A 24,225-nucleotide genomic window follows, 5' to 3' on the forward strand; every position below is an offset into this window, starting at 1 on the left:
TGGAGCAAATCCTGCCAGGAAGTGCTGTGAACCCACTCAGCCACCTTCTGCACCCTCTGGACATGCCACCTTCCTCCTGCCTCCCCTTCCAAGGCATCCTCATGGCATCCCTCCACATGCTCCTGCATTTTGCTGATTCCCATTAATCTGTGTTTTATATAACCCCTGGCTGGTGCTGGACACAGAGGAGACGCATTACTGTGCTATTAATACACAACTCAAGGGTTAGGATTTAAAGCAAATAAAGCCCCCCACAGCCAGGAGAAGCAATCCATGACAAACCAGTGCTGGCAGCTCCAAGGTGCAAATTGCAATGGAGAGAGGGCACCCACACCCAGATACCAGAGGCTGATTCTTTAATCACACTGCATCGAGTGTGTTTAACTATTGCACAGCTCCTTGGCTGGAAACAAACATCACCCAATGCCCAGAGCACTTTGGGCTCTGGGCAAGTGTTTCATGAACATCCATCATTTCAGTTCTCAGCTTCTGTTCCCATTGCTTTTCATTTAATTAATTTCTGCAGGTCTGGCTTACCAGCACTGATGGTCTTGCACAAAATTGCTGGTCCTGGGAGAAGAGAGGAAATCAGAGAGAGTCCCAAGGGTGTGGGGATATTGGAGGGATGGGACTCAGGGCAGTTTCTGAGGAATGGAAACCAGCTGCACCTGTTTGCAATTTGTTAGAAAAACTGGGATAGATCCCTCTGCAAAGCCCAAGTCCCATCCTCCAGAGAAGCTCAGAGGAATCACAGGGTAAAGGGAAGAGCACTGGCATTTCCAATGGCCCTGAGCCCACAGGCTGGCCAGCAGCATCTGCTGCAGGGTTCCCACACGTGATCCCAGAGCTCTGGAGCCTCCTGGGAGCTTCAGCCAATTTGTTCCAGCACTGCAATTAGCACTTCATATGGCCAGACTGTGAACAAAGGCTGTAATACCGCCCAGCCTGCTAAGAACCAGGTATTTTTCAGGGAAAGTTCTTTTTTTTGGAGAGATTGGGGCCCCCCCAGGCCATTGAGCGTCTCCTCTCCGCAGCAGGGTTCAGGCACGGATCAGCCCCGCTCAGGCTGTGTGAGGTTAATGGATTTCAAACGACTCCTGTGATTAACTTTTCCTAAATCTCCAATTCTTTCGTGCCTTCTATTTTTATAAAAAGAAAAGGGGAGGGAGGCGGTATTTACAAGGGATTTCACTCAAATAATGAAATAAATGTGATCAGCCGAGGGACCTTTAATCCGCTTTGACTCCTGCGTCCTGGGGAGCCAACGAGCACCGAGATCTTTGCGGCTCCCAGCGAGGCACGGAATGAAACAGCCCCATCCCTGCCTGTCTGGGGGGCAGAGCCCCAGCAGCACCCCTAAATCGAGCAAACACAGGCACATCAGCCAGGCATTTGGGTCAACACCAGAGAAAAACACCTCTTTGGTCACCTGCTCCCACCTGCAGCATACCTGTCCATGTCTCTGCCGAGACATGTGTGTGAGGCAAGAACTGGCTGCATCTCTGGTTCAGGTGACCAAAATCACATAAAAGGCATCATCTCTGTGTATCTTTCATGTTGCAGCACTCTCTGGAATATATATGTGTGTGAAGGGGAGACACTGTCCCATTTCCTTAGGCTTTGCCCAATATATTCAACGTGTAGCCTGGAAATGACATAGTTAATTAGCACTTTAATTAAAAATCTTAACTGAAAACCATGCAGGTGATTCCCCCTAAGTGAGTTTGTGGCTGCCAGGGACATCCTGTAGGGTTTGGTGCTGCAGGGAGCAGTGTCAGGGCTGTGACAAGAGCTGGGGCTGCTGCACTGAGCTCCTGGGAGCCAGATAAACCCATGGGTCCCTGCACCCCCCCTCAGAGACACCCTGGCTGAACAAAAAAGAGTGTGTTTGCCCAAGGAAACCCAGCCTGCGGTGAACTAGAGCCACACCTGTGCTACTGCTGGGAGACCTTGTGTGACAGCCTTTCTAATTCTCCCCTCCATCCTCAAATCTGCCAACCCACCCTGCACCATGTCCCACAGGTTCCTCCCCTTCAGCTGCCTCATCCTGGGAAGGACACGGCCAACGAGTGAGTCCTGGGGGACAGAGAGGACCCTGCCATGGCAGGGAGGGCAGCACAGCCCTGATGTGGGAAGGGATTTGTCCTGTCTTCAGCACAGCCCCAGCCACAAATGTACAAAACAGCTTGTCAGGGAAAAAACACCAGCTTAGGTTGAGGAGAGGAGAGGAGAACTAAGCACCCCAGGCGTGATTGCCACATATGCCCGAAGATATAATCCAGATTTGCTACTTGCCCTGGCCCTGGAACCCTTTTTTTTTTTTTTTTTAATTTAATAAATTAAAATCTCTTTTTGCTGCTGAGCATAATCAGCATTAGGGTAAGAGGAGGAGGAGCCTTTCACTGTCCCCTGCAGGATCACACACGAAATCATCACTACAGCAGCCTGGGACTCTCCCAGTGGAGTGCTGATGGCAGCAGTCCCCAGCCCACACACTGCACTTGTCTCCTCCTGGCCATTTTCTTAATTAATCTCTTAGATGAACTGAAAGGCAGAAGATGCCATGGTCAGGACTTCTTCAATCCTTCTGGTTGGACAGGTCTTGGCTTGGAAGGACCTCCCACACCTCACAGGCTGAATTTGGGGATCTGAAGGTTCAGGCAAAACACTCACAATCCTGGACCATCCTGAAGGAGCTCAAGCCATTTGGCTTTTTGTCTCCCCACACTGCCATGGTGAGCATGAGGACAGAGCAGCCCCAGTGTCCCACTCCAGCTCCCAGGGACAGGGGACAGGCACCCACCATCCCCTGCTGTTGCTATAGAGACAGAAGCTGCTTCTCTCCACAGCGATGCTGGTTGTTTCTGAGCAGTACCTTCAGCGTGGCAGGCAGGGAGAGAGGGATCAGGAATGTCTTGGCTTGCTGGGAGGGCAGCCATGGCTAAGGTAAGGCTCTGCCAGGCCTCTCCTGGTGCCTCTGTGCCCAAATCCACACTCAGCTTGTGCAAAGTCTCCCAAAAGCTTCCCTTCAGTTGCTGAGGGCACTGAAGCACTGTGAGGGATAAGGGGCACAGGCTGCAGGGGAGCTGAAGAGGAAGATTCCCTGGAGAAACTCTCTGTGGGAGAAAGCCTTATCCTGTGAATACCAACTTACCCCAGGGAATTGCCCCAGCTCACCTCCCCCTGCTCTCCTGCCTTGCTTTGCCGGGCTGAGACCAGCTCAGCTGATCTAACCCGCAGTGGCAGCTTCTCCAGGCCACGCTCTCCTGATTATACCAGCAAAGATCAGGAGCAACTCCTACAAAGCCATTCTGCCACCCTGGATATTCCAAGAGAAGACAACACAAGTGCAAGGAAACCTGGACCCGCTGACACGGCTGAAGAATCATCCAACCTATTTGCAAAGGTTCAGTAAATTCTGGAGCTACAAAGTGAGAATTTCCCACAAAGCCATGGGAGAAGAGGCAATCCCTGCTCCCTGCCCCTTCAGGAACCTGTCATCTCCAGCTGTACATTGGTGCATCACCCACAGCCAGAGCTCAGAACGTGCTGCCACCCTTGCTAGGGATGAGGATAAACTCTGCCACGTGTAATAATGCCTGGAAGGAAGAAAAAGCACCACAGCTCACTCCTTCACAGAAATCTTTGCAGGAGAAGGAGGCTGGCAAAGGGAAGCCCTGCTGGGAGGGTAGCACATCCCTGCTCCCACACACAGCAGCAGGAGGGAAGCAGGACGGCACCCGCCGCCCCCGCTGCTCTGCCTGCTGCTGCTGCAGCCTCCAGGGACAACCCTGAGCTCTCCCCTTTCCCAACACGCTCGGTGACAGCCCTTCCCAGGGGACAGCTCATCTGTGAGCTCCGTGGGAGGCTGGTGCTGGAAGGACATGGATGCCCCCTCAGCACGCTCCTGCTGCAGCCTCGGAGCCGGCAGCTCCCAGGGCTCTGTGCTGACATCCCAGCTGGAGACACATGCCATGGATAGATTTTCTGTTCAGCTTCTTTTCATATTAATCATCAAAGAGCAACAAATGTCAGCAGCTTGCAACAGTCATTAGCTGAATGTCTTCTTCTCACCAGCCCCTGGAGGAAGAGGCCTCCCAATGTGCAGGGTGAGATGACAGCACAGGACCCAGCTGACTCCTCCCTGGCCTTGCAAGCCTGGTGAATTTTTCTTGGGATCCATAGCAGGACAGGGATGACAGGACTCCTCCATTCTGCAGGATTCATCCAGTTAGGAAAGATGTCTGATAGTATCCATCACCTGCCAAGCATCAAACTGTCTTCTAGAGACAGCTAGACCACGGAGAACTGGAACATTCTGTTCAAAATATGAGATTTTCTTATGGCAGTTGTGGGGGGGGGGGGATCCATTTAGGAGACAGCACACTGAGCATGGCCATCACCTGGATAAGGATCCACCAGGCTTCAAGGAGGCCACTTGTCAATAATAGGAAGAAACAGCACCAGGTCAGGGCATTGTGTGTCCCTTACCAGACCAAAAACTCCTCATGCACCCTGACAGAAGAAGTTTTCCTTCCATGTCCTGAGCACCCAACTAGGCCCATCCCACCCAAAGCAAAAATTTGCATCTCCTTGGGCAAGAAGACTGCAGGACCTGCTCCATGCTGAATGTATATCTCAAAGCCACACTGGGCTCGTTTTCTCCCCTCCCTCATGATAAGAACCAAACAGGGCAGGACTTTTATGATTATTTATTATCTGTAAAGCACCAGCAGAGTCCTGACTCTGTACAAGACACAACTGCTGGGCTTACAAAAAGAAAAAAAAGCACTGTGGCCAAAATAATTTATCCTCTAAAAAGTTCACAAATGTGTTCTCAGGAAGCCCTCAGGTACTGCCCATCCTGAGGACACACCAAGGTGCCAATGTGAACCTCTTAAAGAAGGCAGACATGGAGCTCATTTCTCTCACCTGTAAAGCTTAATAAGGCTGCTGTCCAAACAGAGCTTGAGAATATGGCCAAAACACAGGTAAGGCCCTTGATTTCTAAAACCCAATCCATTACAAGATTTTTTTTTAAAGGTGGGGAAGCAACATTAAAAAACATCACTACTCATGGAAGTTACAACAGCTTCCAACAAACAACACGTAGAAAATACTGGGAGGGGTGGGGAACTCTCAAAGTATCTCCTAGCTTCCAAGTCCTCCACGTTCACCAGATGGATATCAACATCTGACACGTGTTGGAAGACATCCATATCAACTCCACCAGCCTGAACTGCAGGTAGCCGAACACAAAGCCGGAGAGGACATCGGTGATGTGGTGCCTCCCGATCATCACACGGGACAGGCCCACACAGAGGGCCCAGAGCACCAGCAGGATGCGCAGAGGGATGGCCAGGACCAGGTGGTTGAGGAAGAACTTGGAGAGCATGGCCACCCTGCTGGCGTGCCCGGCGGGAAAGGCGTACGTGTCCATGGTCAGGTAGTCCAACAGGCCTGGGGTGATGTCGTAGGGGCCCTTCCTCTTGGCCAGCTTCTGCAGACCTGCCACGATCATGATGTCCAGGAGCAGGGCTACAAAACAGGAGACACAGAGGGAGCAGTGAGAGACAGAGCTGAGGGCAATTTTCAAGGCATAACATTAAAGGGTTGTTGTAGGAGCGTTGGGGGGTAGCACGGTCGGGACAGATGGAGATGGGAGATCTCTGAAGCCAGGTCAGGAACTTGGGGTTTATTGCAAAGGGCCTGGGTGCAGGGCCCTGCTGGGATTTGGGGTTTATTGCAAAGGGCCTGGGTGCAGGGCCCTGCTGGGAGCTGCAGCCACAGCTGCAGGCCTGAGAGAAGAGAGGGGGAGAGAGGATGAGAGAGTAAGAGAGTAAAAGCATAAGAGAATAAAAGGGGTAAGAGCTAAGAGAGCAAAGTTCCCATTACAATACAATAAATCATCTCCTGTGTTGAATATTCTGATTCTCACTAACCAATCTAGTACAATATACAAATCCTATAGCATTTACATACAGCCTGTAAGAATCATTACATTACCACACTGTGTTACATTTTAAACCCTAAAAACTCCTCTTTGGGGCCCTTCTGCCAAGCTAGCAGGGTCTGCTCTGACCCTTGGACCTGTCTGCAAGCAGAGGATATTGTGTTATCAAAAGGAGATTACCTTCCATCCACACTGTTGTTTCCCCATTGTTCAGTAACTAAGGTATCTCAAAGCTTGCTTTCATTTCAATCTCACTTATAGTTTCTATATTTTCAAAATCTTTTGCCAGACAATCATATTTATAAGGCTTTCCTGTTTCATCTTCCCCAATAGGTTGTCATTGTCTTTAAATAAAAATTTGTGTCTGGCTCTGATCAGGTGTCCATGGTGCAGATGTACACAGCTTCCCCATCCTCAGGTCACCACCCAAATGTTGATCAACCCTCCCAGTTTGCCCACAGAAGAGGCAAATGCCACTGTCACCATCTGACAGAGGAGAGCCCCAAACCACAGAGGCGAGTGATCCACCTGGGCAGGAAGAGAGCAACTGGCAAAGCTAAAATTGAAACTCTTATGGCCCTCAAACCACCACTCTGGGTGTTCCTGTTGCTGCCTCCACCTCATGCTTTAGAAACCTTGTGCAGCAAAGTCCCTTGCCAGGCTGACCAGGCTGCAGTGAGCAGTCTGCTGGAGGAGAGGTGCCCCACAGCACTTTCTAGGGTTATCCCTTGTCCTCTCCCAAGCCCACCACCTCCTCCTGCCCAGAGCAGCCAGGGGATCACACCATGCTGACAGATTTCTCACCATGCTGACAGATTTCACTAAGAAAAGAGCATCAGGAGCCAGTGAGCCAAGGGGAACAATAAAGAAAAACGGGCTCCTGTGTTAGAAACAGCACCACAGCGTGTTGGAGGGTGGGTGACATCCTCCCAGACATCCCCCACCCATCCTCCTTCCTCTGCCAAAGCACCAAACACCCACGAGCCATTTCTTGTTTCTGCTCACCTCTTCTGCGACTTTCTGCCTGCCTGTCACCCCACACAGCCCCTTCCCTGTGCAAATACTGGGGGTACCCCACCTCCCAGCCCAGCAAACGCAGGCTTGTGGTGGCACAGGCACCTGCAGCTCTCTACACCACACCAACATTCCTCCTTAACAGCTTCAGGAGTGAAACCCATCAGCACTTGTCTACATCTCCCTCCTCTTCAGCCCACCTGCTTCGTCCCATCAGACAGGTACTGTCATTTCTATTTCCTAGCATCAATTTTATTTCTCTTTAATCCCCTCATCTGCTTTTCCCCAACCCTCCTAATTAGTCAGAGAGCTGATTTCAGCTCCCTGCAGCAATGACAAGGACGTATCTGCCATCACCAGCACAGCCTGCTCCCTCAGCAGGAACGCCAGGGGCACTTGTTTGACTCCCAGACCCTGGTAAAGACCATTCCTTGAGAGGTGACAGGGATTCAGGAGCATGGATGGGGGTGTGGTGGTGGTGGGGATGGGAAATGAGATGGCACATGGGAGGCAGCTCCACCTGCCTGCTCAGCACCTGGCAGGAGCTGAGGAGCTGTCACAGCAGCTCTGCTCACCCACCTTCCCCCTGTGCCACCCCCAGCTCCAGCACCGCTTTGGGAAGGGGCTGGTATTTATCCTGGCACAACCCTCTCCTTGTGGCAGACTGCTTTTCTCCCTCATCTGCAGGGATCTTGGACAGCAGGACCTCCCTGAACCTTCCATGCATGCCCTGGGCTCTCAGAGCTGTGGAGGGCAGATAGAGCAGAGGAAAAGATCTGGGTACCAGCTCCTCCCTGGCATGGACAGCAGCAGGAATCCAGGACAGACACAAAAAGCAGGAGATTGACACAGAGCAAAGGTTCAGGGGTGGCACCTGAACAAAGGTGTTGAGGCTGCAGCTGGAAAGAGGCTGCAAGGAGGCCAGTCACACCAGTGGGTTTGGGAGGACAAGGACAACCAGGGACTGCCCAGCTGCTGCTGGATGTGACCAGCAGGCAGGGGGAGAGCAGGGGGAGGCCTGCAGCCCACCAGGACCCCCACAATCAGCAGAGTGCTTGTCTGCAATTTGCTGAATTTTTTTTTTTTTTTTTTTTTTTTTTTTTTTTTTTTTTTTTTGACAGGCTGGCTGTGGGGAGAAATGGAGGGAGGGATTTCAGACAGGCTGTGGAGCCCTGGAGCAGCCACTCACCCTGGCTCCCTGGTAAGGTCAAATGCTGTGAGCCCAGGCCTGGCTGACCATTGCAGGGCTGCCCTGCTACACAGGGCTCTGCTCATGCTGGCCTTCCTAAATCACCCCAGCCCAACTCCTCAGCCCATTAAGTGACCCCAGACAGCCCTGATCCAGCAAAGTGCTTCAGGGGATGATTTTCAGCTCATCAGCTGCATTTCCCACCAGCCCCATCTCACCCTGGATGAGAACTGTGTGAAACTGAAGCTCCAGGATGCTCTCTTGGGAACCCAGACTCATCAAATTCTTGGGAACCCAGAAGCATCAGAGATATGATGCACCAGTGCTGCCAAGAGAAGGCTCTGGCCCAAGCTGCTCTGCTGAAGTCAGCACCAATTGCATTGCTGAGAAGCCAAGCCAGGGCTCCAGAACGAGTCTGGGCACCCCAACAAATCCCAGTGTCTGCTCCACAGTGTTCAATTAATTCCCTCAGAGACATTCCCCACCAAACCTGCCCATGGATCAGCAGCACCAGTGCCATGTGCTTTAGCAATGAGTGGTGCTCACCACTGCCTGTCAGTATTTTGCACTGGCAATATTTTTTTACGGTCAAAGGTGATGTCAGGGCAACTGGAGGGATGCAGGCATGTGTGCATGGAGGTGTTCAGGGCATGGAGAACAAGCCAAAGAGCAGTTCTAATAATCCTTTCATTCAGAAGATGAATAAAATGGGCCTTCAGTACTGCTAGCTTTGATTTTCGTCAAATGATGCACAGAACGGAGAAAGCCTCGTTTGCCCACATTTCAGGATGGGGAGGCATGACAGCATTAAAACCAGGGGTTAATTTGCCGTTAAAAGGAAAAAAAAAAACCACAGAAAATCCCTCGTCTGGTGCTTTTTCTGTCACTTCCCCTTGCACTTTCTCTTCCTTTCATGGAGATTTCTTTATGAAACAGCCCCAGCAGCCCCTGAGGCTTGGGGGGTCCCACTGCCCTGGGGTCTCTGCTGTTCTCCTTCCCAGTGTCTGCTGTTCCCCTTCTCAATGCTGGGTCTCTGCTGTTCCCTCTCCCAGTGCTGGATCTCTGCTGTTCCCCTTCCCACTGCCCTGGGGTCTCTGCTGCTCCCCTTCCCAGTGCTGGGTCTCTGCTATTCTCCTTCCCAGTGCTGGGTCTCTGCTGTTTCCTTTCCCAGTGCTGGGTCTCTGCTGCTCCCCTTCCCTCTCCTGCTGCTGCCAGCACAGGCAGGGTGAATCAGCAGGCAGTGCTGCTGCCAAGGGCCCATCCTTCAGGAGCAGCCACAGACAGTGCCAGTGCCCAGCAGCCCCATCCTTCAGGAACAGCCACAGACAGTGCCAGTGCCCAGCCCCATCCTTCAGGAGCAGCCACAGACAGTGCCAGTGCCCAGCAGCCCCATCCTTCAGGAGCAGCCACAGACAGTGCCAGTGCCCAGCAGCCCCATCCTTCAGGAACAGCCACAGACAGTGCCAGTGCCCAGCAGCCCCATCCTTCAGGAACAGCCACAGACAGTGCCATTGCCCAGCCCCATCCTTCAGGAACAGCCACAGACAGTGCCATTGCCCAGCCCCATCCTTCAGGAACAGCCACAGACAGTGCCATTGCCCAGCAGCCCCATCCCCAGCCCTATTCCCTCCCAATCCCATGACCTACATTCCCACTCAGACCTTGGTTTCCTTCCTCCCCTTAATGCACATCAAACCCTCCCTCCTCGGGTGGGCACTAAGGGGTTAACTGTATCTGTGCTCCAGCTGCAGGTCTCTCTGCACCGGGGGCTGTTCCTGCTGTTGAGCCCCAAGCCCCTGAGCCTTGCCCCTGCCACCTGCAAACCAGCAGCACCACCTTGGCTCTGTCCTTCCCTGGTGCCTCACAGAGCCCTGCAAATCCTCCAGGCTGGAGGCTGGAGCACACACAGCCCCAGGAGAGTCCATGGAAGGAGCTGCAGCCTGCACTGGCTGCTCTCTGGGGACCCTGGGGCTGTCAGAAGCACAGCAGGCATGGCAGAGTGCCACCTGACTGAGGCTGGGATGAGAGGAGCAAGACATTTTAATGTGAAGCATTTTTTTCATCGTGCCTTTCCCCCCCAGAGCCAGGTAGCACTGGATTTAAACCAGAGGCATCACTGGATGTAAAATCCAGGTAGTGATGTATTTGAGACTAAAGGAAGGATTAGCTCTTGCCCATTCTTGCTCCTTTCTCATTTTTCTGAAAAAGATCAGGAATTTCCCTGTTGACCTGGTAATAAGGGGAACAATCCTTCAGATTTCCAACACAAAACCACCATGTCCCCAAATCCTACATTAACATCTACAATTTCCTTAAAACACAAAACCAAAGAGCAAGTCTTGTCCTGCCTGTGACAATTTTAGCATCAGAGATCACCTTGGTATTGTAAAAAGCCAACATCTGGCATCAGATGCACAGTAAATGAGCTGAAAGTGAGCCCCCTGGGCAGGCATTTTATATCTATTAATAAGGAAAGGAAAACAATTATCTGCCAAATGTGAGGAGCCCATTATGAGCAGAGAGGTGAGCAGAGAGGAGCCCTGTGCAGGCAGGGCACAAGGACAAACCTGAACCATCAGCAGCACAACCAAACCAAACCCCAAAGCTTGAATTTAAAAGGAACTGAAGCAGTTGGATGTCCCCTGTCACCATAAGGTCCTTTCTGTCCCCGGGGTGGCATTTCTGCTGCTGTCCCTGAAGGCTGGAGGAGGCTGAGAATGGTGTGAGCACCCTTGGGGACACGGCCTGCTCCAGGTTGGGGCCAGGCAGAGTCTCCAGGGAGGGAGGCAGATTCCAGCTGGAGTGTTTATATAAACATGTTATCAAAACCACAGCTGAAAAACAACCTGGGTGCAGTTCTGGGGGCAGAGGGGGAGGAAAAGAGGAGAAAGCCAAAAGAGCCTTGGCCTCATCTGCTCCTGCAGCCCAGATCCACGTGACTGCACACACATGGGGCTGCCTGCATGACAGAGCCTGTGAGATTGGGATCAGAAACACTCACAGGCTGGACTCAGCCCTCAGAACCACGGCTGAGCACATGGGGAGGGGAAAACAGGGAGGTGAATGCCCAGGAATGGAGAGTGAGCTCATCACACGAGCTCAGGAGGCCCCCAATGTGGGAGCAGATGTGCCTCAGACAAGATGTGCATAGAGCAGAGCCAAGCTGGGGACAACTCATTGCCTGGGCCTCAAAGCTGGAGGTGCCATGTGCTCCCCACTGCAGCTGCTGAGGCCAGGTGTGGGGCCAAGAGTGGCTTGGAAAAATCTGTATTGCCCACATTGCCCACCCTCACCCAGTGCTGAACTCTGGACAAATGCCACCGCTCCCAGGAAACACTTTCTTTAGCTCCATAATTAGAATTCATAATTTTTCCCCCCACTTTTTTCTTTTTACTTACATGCCCCCTCCTACTCCTGAACTTCCCCAGTCTCCTGCAGGCATTGGGCTCCCTGACCTGGAAAATGAGCTGTGTGTTTGCAGCCTTATCTTGTTGGCATTAATGAAAGATGCAGCTTTCAAAAGAGTCTTCACCCTCTCTCCAGTGCAGTCAGCAGCACCTGGAAGAGGTCCACTCTGGAAATGAACCCCTCCAGTGCATTTTGTTCCCCAAATGTGGCACTATTGGGTGTAAGAGCTGACAAAAAGCATGACACACTGAAGAGCCAATGAATCAGGCATTTTTGTGTTTGGGGGGGGGATATTTTTTGGCTGAACAAGCATCAGTGTGGGGTAAGTGGTCATGGGGAGGTGATAAAATGGTGGAAAGCAGAATTGTGCAATTAATTAAAATAAAACCCCACAACAACTAAAAATAGATTTGCTATATTCTGGATGATTAGAAGCAGCCCTGAGTGCAAACACAGGCTGCCTGGAGCTCTCCCTTTGGAAACACTGTGCCCTGGGAGCTGGGAAATTTGAACTCAGCATCAAATACTGAGTGGGACTGCACAGGCTGGGGAGAGATGCAGGCAAGAGGGGGATCACAGTGAAAAGGGCTTGTACTGCTGGGGAAAAGGAGCTGAGCAGCCCTGAGGATGGCTCATCTGCCTCCAGAAGGGCTCTGACAGCTTGAAATGCTCCTGTACCCCATGGCAGCAGCACAGGAACCACCAGCACACCCCAGAGCCACTCCCAGCACTGCATGGGATGAGCTGGAGGAAGAAAAGTGCCTTGGGCTGAGGACCAGCAGCATGGCCCAGGCACAAAGGATGGGATCCTTGCTTGGCCTCAGTGCTGTTTGGGCTTGGATTCCACCCCACTGCTTTCAAAGAGGCAAACTGGCAAAAAAAGTTTAAAAAAATTAAAAATTTTAAAAATTAAAAAAATCTAAAAATCAGACCTTTTAAAATTTTAAAAATTAAAAAATTTAAAAATCAGACCTTTTAAAATTTTAAAAAATTTAAACTTTTAAAAGGTCTGATGCTGTGAGATGCTCACAGGGTCTCCAACCATCACACCTCCCAGCGTGGACCCAGATCAGGTACCTCTGCCAGCATCCCTGGTTCTCTGTTCCAGCTTAGAGCAGGGAGGTTTCCTCAAAGTGGAGGAAAACAGGAGAGTCCATCTGATTCCCCTCTTTCCCACCCCATCCTGACCCGGAGCAGGATTTCCTAAGGGCTCTCCCTGCTGCTGCTGCTCCTCCCAGCTCACCTCACTGCCCACCTTGCTCTCCCCAGCCGCTGCTCCTGTCAGGGTGAGTCAGAGGCAAACACACTCACCCATCCCCGGGAGCTGCCCTGGCTCTGCTCCTGCAGCTCTGCCCGGTGGAGCAGCCACTGTCCCCTCCGAGCCGCAGGCAGGGGCAAGGGGAAGTGGTTCCCGCAGTGACAGACACAAGGATGACTCATTTCCCATGTTTATCCCCCCTCTTCCCATTCAACAACCCTCGCACTTCTTTTCTCTTTCGCTCTGCATGCAGGCTCGGTTTCGCTGCTGGCTCTGCTGGGTTGGATTCCAGCTCCAGGGTTGGATTCCAGCTCCCTGCACGTTCCCCAAGGGCTGCACTCTGCTGCCTGCAGGGCTCGCAGCATCCCCTGCAGCCGGCCAGGACCTGAGCAAATCGGTGCTGCCTGGTCCCAGGGGCTGATCAGAGCATGGAAACACCCCCGTGCCTGCTCCAGCCACAGCCAGATGAGTCCCAGGCTGTCCCTGCCCGTCCTTTATGCAAGGGGACACTGCAGGCAGCAGGAAGGGGGGCAGGCAGAGCTGGGCATTGCTGCCTGCTCAGAGATGCCTGAGCTCATCAGCTGTGAAGGGATGAAGGCTGAGCACAGCACCCACCACAGACCACGGGCTTCAGCTGCTGTTCCTGGGCAGAACAGAGGCAGATTAGCAGCCTGCAGTGATGAAGAGGAATGTTTAATGCCAGGCTGGACCTGTGTCTCAACGCTGGGTGCAGGGGCGTCTGTGCTGTTCCCTCTGCCTGGCACCTTCCATGGGTCACTCACGGTGGATTATTTGGCACTGAAATGTTTCCACCTCACTGGGCAGACGTGCTGCTGGCTCAGTGAGACCTTGGTGGGCACTGGCAGGGCTGGGAGGGGAGGGGGACAGCAGCTGAGCCCCCTCCATGTGCCAGGCTGCCCAGGGCACCGGCTCCTGAGCTGCTCTACCCATCCCTGATGGAATGTGCTCTGCCCTGCCTGGCTCAGGAAATCCCTGCTCTCACAGTGCAAGAATGAAAGGGGAAAAAACAGACACATCTGGCCCCAAACCATCTCTGGGGCTCTGGGCTGAGCAAGCTCTGCTGGATTCAGACTGATCCATCTGCAGCTCCCCAGCCTCTCTGCTGGATCTGGGCTGCCCTGAGGTTCAGCTGACAGGATCAGCTCCTCTGCACTGCCTGGGCATCTCATCTACCCCGTGACCTTTACCAGCACCAGGCTGCACTGTCTGGAATTTTCATCCTCCAAAGAGAAGCAGGACAATACCTGAAGCACGTCTGTATTGTTAGAACAGGGTCACTGGGGTCTCAAAGGGCTTGGGGAAGGCATTTCTTTCTCTGTCTCCTTCCTAATCCACCAATTTCTTGCAAATCTGGTCTCGCCTGGAAGCTGCCAGGATGGGACCACAGAACTCTGACCATATTTATGGATTTATAATTTTCTTTCTTAGGGGGTCTGCAGGGAGTGCTTCAGAATGTCATGGCTTGGCTCCTGGTCAGAGTAAAGCTGTGCCAGCATTCAGGAAGAGCAAGATCTTCCTCCCTGCTGACCTCCAGGAATGGAGAAGCGGCCCTGGGCTCCCTCCTTTCCTCCTCCTGTGGCACTGACCCATGCCCAGCCTGACACTGCTCGCTGATACACCCACACCCTGAGGCAGTGCTGTACTTAATGGGATAAATGCTCAGTGACAGCTCCAAAGAGCCATCCTGCCCTCCAAGGGGATGCAGAGCCAGCTGGAGATGGCTGAGCACCAGGACCAGTGTCACTGAGACAGCAAGCAAAGAGAGGACAAGGGATTTTCTCTTCTCCTAGTCTGGGTGCCTGTTCCAGAGAGCAGAACCATTCCTTGTCCTTCAAACCAAGCACAAACACAATTTTACGTGCAAGGATGACCCAAGTAGGTGCCTCCCAACAGCAAAGGCACCCAGCTGGACGGAAAATAACTAAACACAGCAGGGGTTTGGCTGTAAACACAAAAGTGGGGCCTCACTGGAGTGACCACCTTGGGTGGGCAACCATATTCCATCCCCAGTGACCACATGCCATCCCCAGTGACCACATTCCGTCCCCAGTGACCACATTCCATCCCCAGTGATCACATTCCATCCCCAATGACCACATTCCATCCCCAGTGATCACATTCCATCCCCAGTGATCACATTCCATCCCCAGTGATCACACTCCATCCCATGCCATCACCAATGACCACATTCCATCCCCAGTGACCACATTCCATCCCCAATGACCACATGCCATCCCCAATGACCACATTCCATCCCCAATGACCATATTCCGTCCCCAGTGACCACATTCCATCCCCAGTGATGACATTCCATCCCCAATGACCACATTCCATCCCCTCTGCAGTGAGAAGGTGCCTGGATCTGCAATGACCATCAGTTTAACGAGATCAATCTGTTTAGCTTAATAAATAGGAGGTGAAGAAATTACTTGAGCACTATCCAAAATACTGAAAGGCAGAAGAGGTGTTGGCTGGAAGAGCTGTTCAGCTGGAGAGAGAAGGGTATGGAAATGCAAGGAAGGGGAGAGTCCAACTAAAAGCATTTGTGAGAATCCCAACCACTGCAGTAATACAGAAATGGCTCTGACAAGTTCACCCTCACTTGTAACTGCACATCAGATTGAGTGTTTGGGTTTTTTCCCTTAACAAATTGAACAGGAATAAATTAAGGGATGTGCTACAGCCTGTATTTTGCCGTGGGTTAGATCAATGATCCAAATGTTCTTTGCTGGCTTTGCAGTCAATGAATCACTAAATTTGGATCCACATCCTCACCAGATGGATCAGAACCAGAAACCAAGGTACTGCTGCCCCCAGGGTTTAATGGAATTTCTGTCTGGTTCTGAAGCAGATCTGGGCATTTTACTGAAAGTTTTATAACTGCTTTCCCCCTGCAAGCCCAACTGCAAAGTTCAAATTACTTTCTTAGCACCTTAGTTTTCAGGAAACCCTTGTGATTGCAGAGAAAAGCTTGAATAGCCCTAAAAGTTCCAACAATGGCAGACAAATAAAATGAATTTTATAACTGGGGGATTTCCTGGGTTATGATTTTATCAATTTAGCCAAGGGGTTGTGGAGCTTCTCCCTGACTTTTGCTCAGCCAGGGCTGGTGATGCTGAGACAATCTTCCTGAAAGCGTGTCCTGGCAGAGGGATTTTTACAGTGGGCACAGATATCTGCTTTCTCCCATCTTTTCAGTAACAGGCTGTGTGTGCTTCTCTGGCTGTTTGGCATTTGCTGGAAAGGATTACTGTGAGAAGGGGAATCAATAAATTCCATCACAGATGACAAACATGGAGGGAAAACATTGCTTGGGGTTGTTAATCAGCATCTGCAGAGGGGATGGATGGGGCATCCCACGGTCAGACCCCCTCACCTGAAATGCCCCCACAAGTGCTGGCAAAGCCCCTGGTGGGAGCTCCTCCTCCATCTGCAGTGGTGCTCCTGCCAGGCTCCAGTCCCCCTCCAGCAGTCTCCTGTCTCCTCGCCTGGGAAGCCTGATTGCAAATCCTAAACAAGTGCTCTATGATGGGCTGGCTGCCTGCCCAGAGACTGCATCAGAAATTCTGCTTGATGGATCAAACCCTCAGCCAGCCAGGGAAGGGAGGAGAGCCCGGGGAGGCACTCAAGGGGTGCCACAGACAGCCCCAGCTTCCCCCTTCCAGCAGGGGAACACCAGGAGGTTCCCTTCCCTTCCCTTCCCTTCCCTTCCCTTCCCTTCCCTTCCCTTCCCTTCCCTTCCCTTCCCTTCCCTTCCCTTCCCTTCCCTTCCCTTCCCTTCCCTTCCCTTCCCTTCCCTTCCCTTCCCTTCCCTTCCCTTCCCTTCCCTTCCCTTCCCTTCCCTTCCCTTCCCTTCCGCCTGTGCCTAAACAGGAGGGCAGTTCACAGGAGGGCTTTTCACAGGAGGGCTTTAAACCACATCCTGGTGGATTTGAACCACAGGAAAACAGCAGCAAGAGGGACCAAGGATGCCAGATGCACCAGAGGTGCCATGACCTTCCTGTCCACACAAGACCTCACTTTTCTTGGGGGCCTGTGGAGGTCCAGCAGCCCCAGGCTCCTTCTCCACCAGCAGTGCAGATTCCATGGCAGCAGCTACTCAGAGCCTCTGACTGCAATCCTAAATACCAGCCCAAGGCCACTCTCCCAGCAGAGATCTGCTCTGGGGGGTGACACCAGTCCTCCTGCAGAAGCTCTGGCAAGAGAGGCTGAGGGCACCCTGGCCAGTCCACCAGGCAGTGCTGTCCTTTCAGAGGGAGCAGTGGAGCTCTTTGGAAATTGCCAGACCTATGGAACTGGTTCCTTCACACCAATTAACTATTTCCTGTCCTGGCAGTGGGAGTAGTGTGTCTAGGCAAGGATGCAACACTCCAGAACCCCCAGCTTGTCCCTGGGCACCACGTTGGAGCTCAGGAGACCTGGAGATGTGGGTAGTGATGCAGGGATGAGCTCTCCCAGCCACCACTCCACAAAGTTAGAACATGACCCTGAAGTGGCTTTGCATTTGTGCTCCTCATATAGCAACAGAAGGGTGAGAAAACCTTCCTTGTTTTTAAGCCAAAAGGGGCACCAGCTCTTTGCAAGGATCTCAAACATTCTGGAGTCAAAGCAGTCAGAGTTTTCAGGCTCCGACCCCGTCAGAGGCTCTTGGGTCAAGAGACATCTGGAGGCTGTGCTGGTTGCTGTCAGTCACCTGCTATTTCATCCTCATGCCCTTTTGGATGGATCCTGTGTTCCCAGGAGGGGCTGACCCCAGCCCTGAGGAGCCCCTGCAGGAGCTGCTGATGTCAGTGGGCTCTGCATCACGCTGGAGCTATTCTGGCCTCTTCCACCACAGCCTCCCCCCAGGAGATGTCACAGCACCAGCACAGTCTCCTCCAAAGGCACAGGGGAGAAAAGGCAGCTCCCACTGAGCTTTTCAAGCCAGTCCAGGTCAGTCTCCACCCTCTCTGAAGGATGAACTTGTGAAAAAAACCCCAAAACCTGGGGTTGCTGAGCTGGGCCACGTCACAGCCAGCCCTTGCAGACAGGATGTCCCTTTCCTGTGGTGCCTGTGAAATAAAGTGTCCCTGTGGCCTCTCAAAATGCTCCCTGAGAAGAAAGGGTCTAAATCCAATGTTTTCAATTTCTCCTACCAACCAGAAGTGGGATTGCTGAGTTTTTGGGGAGGGTGAAACACCAGGGTGGGTCACAGCCAGAGGAGAGGGTAATTAGTCACAAAGAAAAAGAGGATAACTGAACCCTGTGCCAAAGGCAGAGGAGCAAGAAGAGCAAGGTCCTCAGGTACACGTGGCCTGGGCAGGCTGGGGACAGGATCTAAGCAAGTCACAGCCAGAGCTCATCCTGGTCACTGGTGGGACATCAGGGTGGGATGGGCCTGCACAAACCCTCCAACACATCCAGAAACAGGGACACTGACCACCACCATGCAAGGAAGGACTAGCAGCAGAGCCAGAGGCGTCCCAGCCTGCCTACACAGCCTCTGGGTCAAATTAGCACATGGAAACGGGGACAGCGGCAAGAAAGGTACCCAAGGGAAGGAGGATGTGAGAGCAAACTGCAGCAGGGAAGGTGACAGGACCCCATCACATGGAGTCTGGTCAAGAAGGTGGCAAGGGATGGAAATAACATCCTCAGGAATTGATCCAGATATTAGAGACTAATATCTTTATGATACCCTATCAAACACCAGGCAGATGACCACAGATTAAATAAGACACCACTGCTGGTATCCACCCTCCCACCACGGACACTCCCTCAGTCTGAATGGACATCCCTGCCCCATGCAGCACCAGGGGCCTGTCCCTGCCCCGTGGCTGTCCCCAGCTTCCATGGTCACTCCACCCCTCTTAGACACTTCCTGTGCCACCCATCACCCCCAGCCCCTGGGACCAGGAGGGCCAATAAGTGCAGCATTCACCCTAAGGGTCACTCCCTGCTTCCCGACCACTTCTGACACTGGGAGCAGCCAGAGGAGGAGTCCCAGCGCTGCTGCTGTCCCTTGTGAGGAGGGCTGGGCTTCCGCAGCAGGGAGGGAGGTTTGCCACTCACCCAGCAGCAGGTTCATGAGGACCTCCTGGCCTGCCAGCGTGCTGCTCTTCACCAGGCAGATGAGCGTGCCCGCGATCCAGGGGATGCCGTGCCCCGTTATCCCCAGCAGGTTGATCATGGAGCGGGCACCTCCCCAGGAGGAGGCTCTGTTGGCGCACACCCCCAGCCTCTTGGACATGCAGATATCGATGGCCAGCAGCGAGTTGAAGGCGATTCCCTTGAAGGAGGGGTTGAGCTGCATGCAATCCTCCTCGGGCAGCTGCTGCGACTGCCGCCGCTCCTTGGGGCCGCCGCTCTGGGCGCCGGCTGCCCCGGCCTGGCCGCTCTGCTTCCTGCTGGAGCTCCTGCCCTCCTGGTTGCCCTTCAAGGGCTGGTTCAGGGACAGGAACTCAGCCCTGTTGAGGACATTGTTCCTGTCTCTGGCCCTGGAGCGTGGCTGGGATGCTGGCATTGCAGTCTCTCCTTAACGCAACCTGCTTTGCAAATACCGGCAAGGAGAGAAATCCCTCTTGTCCCCGCAGAAAGCTTCCCCCACTCCCACCCTCACAAGCTGTGAATTTGGGAAGCCACAAAGGTTCCCCTCTGTTGCAGTTGCCCCCAGCACAGGCTGCAGCTGTTAAATATAGAGTAAGGAATGCACATGGCTGTTTACTTCATGGGCCTAGCAAGCTTGGAAGGAAAATTAATGCCAGGCTTGGCAGCCACTCCAGTGCCAGGGAAGAAGGTTGGACAGCCAATAGATATGAAGAAGAGGAGGGAAAAACATTGTGCCAAAGGTTGGTTGCTTCTGGCCTGGTCTATTTAAATCTTCCAATTGCTTATTCCCCTGGGCTGCAAGGGAAACTGGGAAACGTAGTTCTTTTTGTGCTGCAATTCACATTTCAGTGCCAGCGTTAGAGCTGGGGATGATGGCACTTCCCTCCCTCCTCAGGGCATCCATGAGGGGCTGTGCTGCCTGGCTTTGCAGCACCAACACCAGGTGTCACCCAGGCACCTCCCCTCAAGGGGATCTCCCCCAAATCTTCCTGATTCATCTGTTCTTCAGCTTCTCCCCTCCATACCTGGGCACCCTGAATACACCTCTGGCACGGATACCTTTCAAAGCACCCCTAATCCCACCCTCCCTGCCTTTTCCATCACTCACCTTGGAAAAGCATCACCTGCCTCCTGATTAGCCTGGAAGGAGCTGCTGATGAATTCCCATCCTCCTTCAATTCCCATCCTCCCTGGATTCCCATCCTCCCTCAATTCCCACCCTCCTGCCCCAGCGCTGCTGCGTGGCCTCGATAGCGCACGTGTCCTCTCCGTGTCCCCAGTGTGGCACAGCCCGAGCTGGCAGCAGGTGACAGCCACTGCTGTGTCCCCTGACAGCAGCACAGCGCTGGCCCCAGCAGCACGGAGAGCAGGGAGGCTCTGCCAGGCCCCAGGGAGGGCAGGGAACACCTGCTGTCCCTCTGTCCCTCCTGCCACGCACGCTGTGCTCCATCACTGTCACCTCCCACCTGAGACACCCATGCCACTGGGAGCATCCCTGCAGCTCCAGCTCATGGGCTGAAGGATCATCCTGCACCCTGGGAGCATCCCTGCAGCTCCAGTTTGTGGATTGAGGGATCATCTTGCACCCTGGGAGCATCCCTGCAGCTCCAGTTTGTGGATTGAGGGATCATCCTGCACCCTGGGAGCATCCCTCCAGCTCCAGCTCATGGGCTGAAGGATCATCCTGCACCCCTGAGCAGCAGCTGTGTGGCTCTGAGCCTCCAGCACCCCTGGGAAATGCCACCCCTGCCATTCCTCCTGCCTGCAGGGTGACAGCCCAGCTGCAGCACCTGCCCTGCCAGCACCTCCCTGCACAATGGGCTCTCCACAGCACCCCCAGGCTCCTGGAACAGGATAATTCCTATGCAAATAGGCTGGAAATCCCCCGTGGGTGGAGAATTGAAGATGGATATTGCACTGAGGAGCAGAACAGCCACAGCTCCTGGTGCCAGTGCCATTTGTCTACACAACTGTCCAGTCACAGAGGTCAGTGGATGCACAGGTAACCCTGGGAATTGGGCACTCAGGTGTCTTTAAAGACACCTGTCCAAACTGCAGTGGGGAGTTTAAGTACTAAATGGAAGGTGGTTCTCAGGATTCCAAAGATAATAACACAAATTTTACATTTTCTTTGCACTTTTATACACAGCTCTCAAAATTCCCTCAGTGAACTGAGCATCCAGGCTGTGCCCATGTGAGAGACACACCATCCAGGTGGCACCAGTGCTTGGACAAGCAAGTGGCTGGGGTCCTGAGGAGCCTTCACTCCTGGGTTTTGTTCATATTTTCCTCCTTTAAGGGAAAATAATGTACATCAAGTTATAATTCATGCCATCCTGGCACTTATCTCTGGTCAGGGAGGTGATTCTGCCCCTCTGCTCTGCTCTGGTGAGCCCCACCTGGGGCACTGCATCCAGCTCTGGACCCCAGCACAGGAGGGACCTGGAGCTGTTTGAGTGAGTCACAGGAGGCCTTGGAGATGCTCCAGGGGCTGGAGCTGCTCTGCCCTGGAGCCAGGCTGGGAGAGCTGGGGGTGCTCAGCCTGGAGAAGGCTCCAGGGAGAGCTTGGAGCTACTTGCAGTGCTTAAAGGGGCTCCAGAGAGCTGGGAATGGAGTAACAGGGCTGGCTCACCCTGCCAGAGAGCAGATGGGATATTGGGGAGGCATTTTGTGCAATGAGGGTGCTGGGGTCCTGGCATAGGTTCCCAAAGAAGCTGTGGCTGCCCCATCCCTGGAGGTGTTCAAGGACAAGGCTGGACAGGGCTTGGAGCAGCCTGGGATAGTGGAATGTGTCTCTGCCAATGGCTGGGAGTTGAGCTAAATGACCTTTAAAGATCCCTTCCAACCCAAACCATGTGATTCTGTGATCCCAGTGGGAGGAAGAGCTTGTTCCCTTCCCAGCCACCCTCACCCAGCCCATAAAACCCAACCTCTCCTGCCTCAGGTGGGGCTGTGGCAGCCCTGAAATCACACAGGAACTGCCACATCACCCACACCCAGCAGCTCCTGCCTGATCCCTGCCTGTGCTGCCACTACCAGGGCACTCAGCACCCCGTGCCCACCTGCCTGCCCTCACCCCAGTGCCCAGCACAGGAAAATCTCAGCCCACCTGGCATGGGCCAGGCAGAGAACATCAGCACTGCTCCCACTTGGCTGCAGCCATTACCTCCCAGTGCATGGCATCCTGGATTTCCCCACTCTGTGCCAATGTGGGGCTCTGCAAACAGCAGTGGGCGCAGGGATAAAGGCTCTGGTGGCCAGGACCCTGCAGAAACAGGGAGACACCACCCAATCTGTGCTGGGGATGCTCAGCTACAACTGAACACGTTCCTCGGGAGCTGTCAGGGGTTAAAAAATACCCTGAAAGCCCTGGGAGTGAATTTAATCTGGTGCCTGTCTCCTCTGCTGACACTGATAGGAGGGAATTTCTGTGCCCCAGCCTCCCCATGAGACTCCAGCCCAGTCCTGAGCAGGAAGGGCAGCGTGGGGTGGATGCAGTGCCAGCTAAAGCCCCATCAGTGCTGGAGAGGAAAGGAAAACTGCCTGGTGTCCCCTGCAGCAGGGTGGGCTGTCACTGACAGTCCCAGCTGGGGAAACTGAGCTTGGGAGGGAAAAATCCCTGATCCCACTGAGGCCATGACAAGCCCCATCCCATAAAACTAACCCGGGGTTTATAAATATCCCTGCAGACAGGCTCCCTGCTCGGCGGGGCTACTCCAGTCCTGACACACGATCCACAGGGGTCACCCAGCACCGGGGAGAACGCCCAGACAGACAGACAGACAGACAGACCCGGCATGCTCCACGTGTCCCTGCCCTGCCCACCCTACCTGCAGGGCTGCCGGCCACAATTCCTGCACAATTCCACAATTCCAGGGGCCAGCACGGCCAGGAAAACCGCGCTGGAATGTGGCTGGGACAGCAGCGACAGCCCCGTCCCCTCTCTCTGATTCACTGGCAGAGCTGGTGCATCCCAACCTCTGCCCAAAGTGCATCCAGCAAACCCTGCCCGGGATTCTTCCAGGGTGGGATGTGCTAATGCCTCAATCACTCACAGCAGCCTGATGGAGACAGGCACGACCAAAACCCAACAAAAACCTCCAGCTGAAGAGCTGATTTAATTAGAGTGAGATAATGCAATTTCCTAGCTGACCAGAGGCAGCCAAGTTGAAGTAAGACCTGGCTGAAGCTTCAGTGGAACTAGAGGCGCAGAATATGCAGTTTCACCAGGCTCAGGATGCTCTGGGAAACTGTGACAAGCTTGTTTGAAAAGTGTGAAAGAGCCTTGGAAATGTCAAAGGATTTCAGCACCTTCTGGAGGCTGCTGGATATTTCATTCGGAAGATGCTAATTTCATTCTTCCTGGTACTACATGGTAGTAAGTGCCTTGTAACTCGAGCGGGTTCTTAGTGATTGTCTCTGTCACAGGATTAGTGACTAAATTGTGCCTTTCACAGCAACTGGGAAGTTTAAAATAAATACTTCTCAATGCTCCGAGAAACACGTGAGGAGGAAAAACATCACAATAAGCTGTGTTTTTTCCACTGGCTGTGGGTGGAAAGGAGCAAATCTGCCTCTCCTCATCCTGTGGCATTTGCTTGTTAGGATCACCTGGTAGCTCAGGTCTTTCCTACCTGCTAAGGGCTGATCCAGCCTGCTGAGAGTGCAGGGTGGGAAGGACTAAAAGACATTTACAGCAGCTCTGCACCGCTGTGCCACACCACCAGCAGCACCGGCAAAGAGATTTTTACCTCTCATTCCCCCAGGTTTCCTATTTAGAAACAAGTGACAGAGGACACACTCACCCAATGCCTGATGACCATCAGCTATTGCTGAAAAGCCAAAAATTTCACCTCCCCTGGTGCTCAGACCCTCAGCCAGCTGATGGCCAGCAGGAGCAGCTGGCAGCAGCATTACCCTTAAAACTGCCTGTAATAGAAGTTTACAACTTTCCCACAGGCCACTGCTGCCTCAGACGCTCCTCACTGCCTGTTGCAGCTGCTCCCGAGTCTCATTGCTGCTGTGGACAGCTTTACATTATTCCTTGCTGGAATCACAGCCCATCCAGCCTGGGGCTACAGGTTCTGCAAATGGGGTAATCCGTCCATCCCCGCTGGTGCCCTTTGGTTGGCACCAAATCTACCTAGGAGGGAGAGGAAAATCTTAATCCGAAAACCTAAGAAAATGCACATTGCAGTGAAATTAAAATATAATAATAACAACAACAATAATAACAATAATGATAATAAAATTATAATAATAAAAATAATAATAATAAAGGGGGGGAAGGCGTTT

At 53.1% G+C, this 24,225-nt stretch overlaps 1 protein-coding gene across 2 annotated transcripts; it reads right to left on the reverse strand.

Annotated features, from left to right (window-relative positions):
• Window positions 1–4,696: 4,696 nt before the first annotated feature.
• On the reverse strand, window positions 4,697–19,400 carry PLPP7 (phospholipid phosphatase 7 (inactive)). Of its 2 annotated transcripts, XM_058818373.1 has the most exons (3): window positions 18,895–19,400; window positions 16,220–16,340; window positions 4,697–5,538 (listed from the first exon to the last, which is right to left on the reverse strand). In XM_058818373.1, the coding sequence occupies exons 1-3, from the start codon at window positions 19,343–19,345 to the stop codon at window positions 5,058–5,060; spliced, it is 1,053 nt and encodes a 350-aa protein (XP_058674356.1). In that variant the 5' UTR covers window positions 19,346–19,400; the 3' UTR covers window positions 4,697–5,057. The 2 variants fall into 2 exon arrangements, with proteins under 2 accessions (XP_058674356.1, XP_058674357.1); XM_058818374.1 differs by lacking the exon at window positions 16,220–16,340.
• Between the last annotated feature and the right edge of the window lie 4,825 nt (window positions 19,401–24,225).

Source organism: Ammospiza caudacuta, chromosome 21, assembly GCF_027887145.1.
Source record: "Ammospiza caudacuta isolate bAmmCau1 chromosome 21, bAmmCau1.pri, whole genome shotgun sequence".
NCBI lineage: Eukaryota > Metazoa > Chordata > Aves > Passeriformes > Passerellidae > Ammospiza > Ammospiza caudacuta.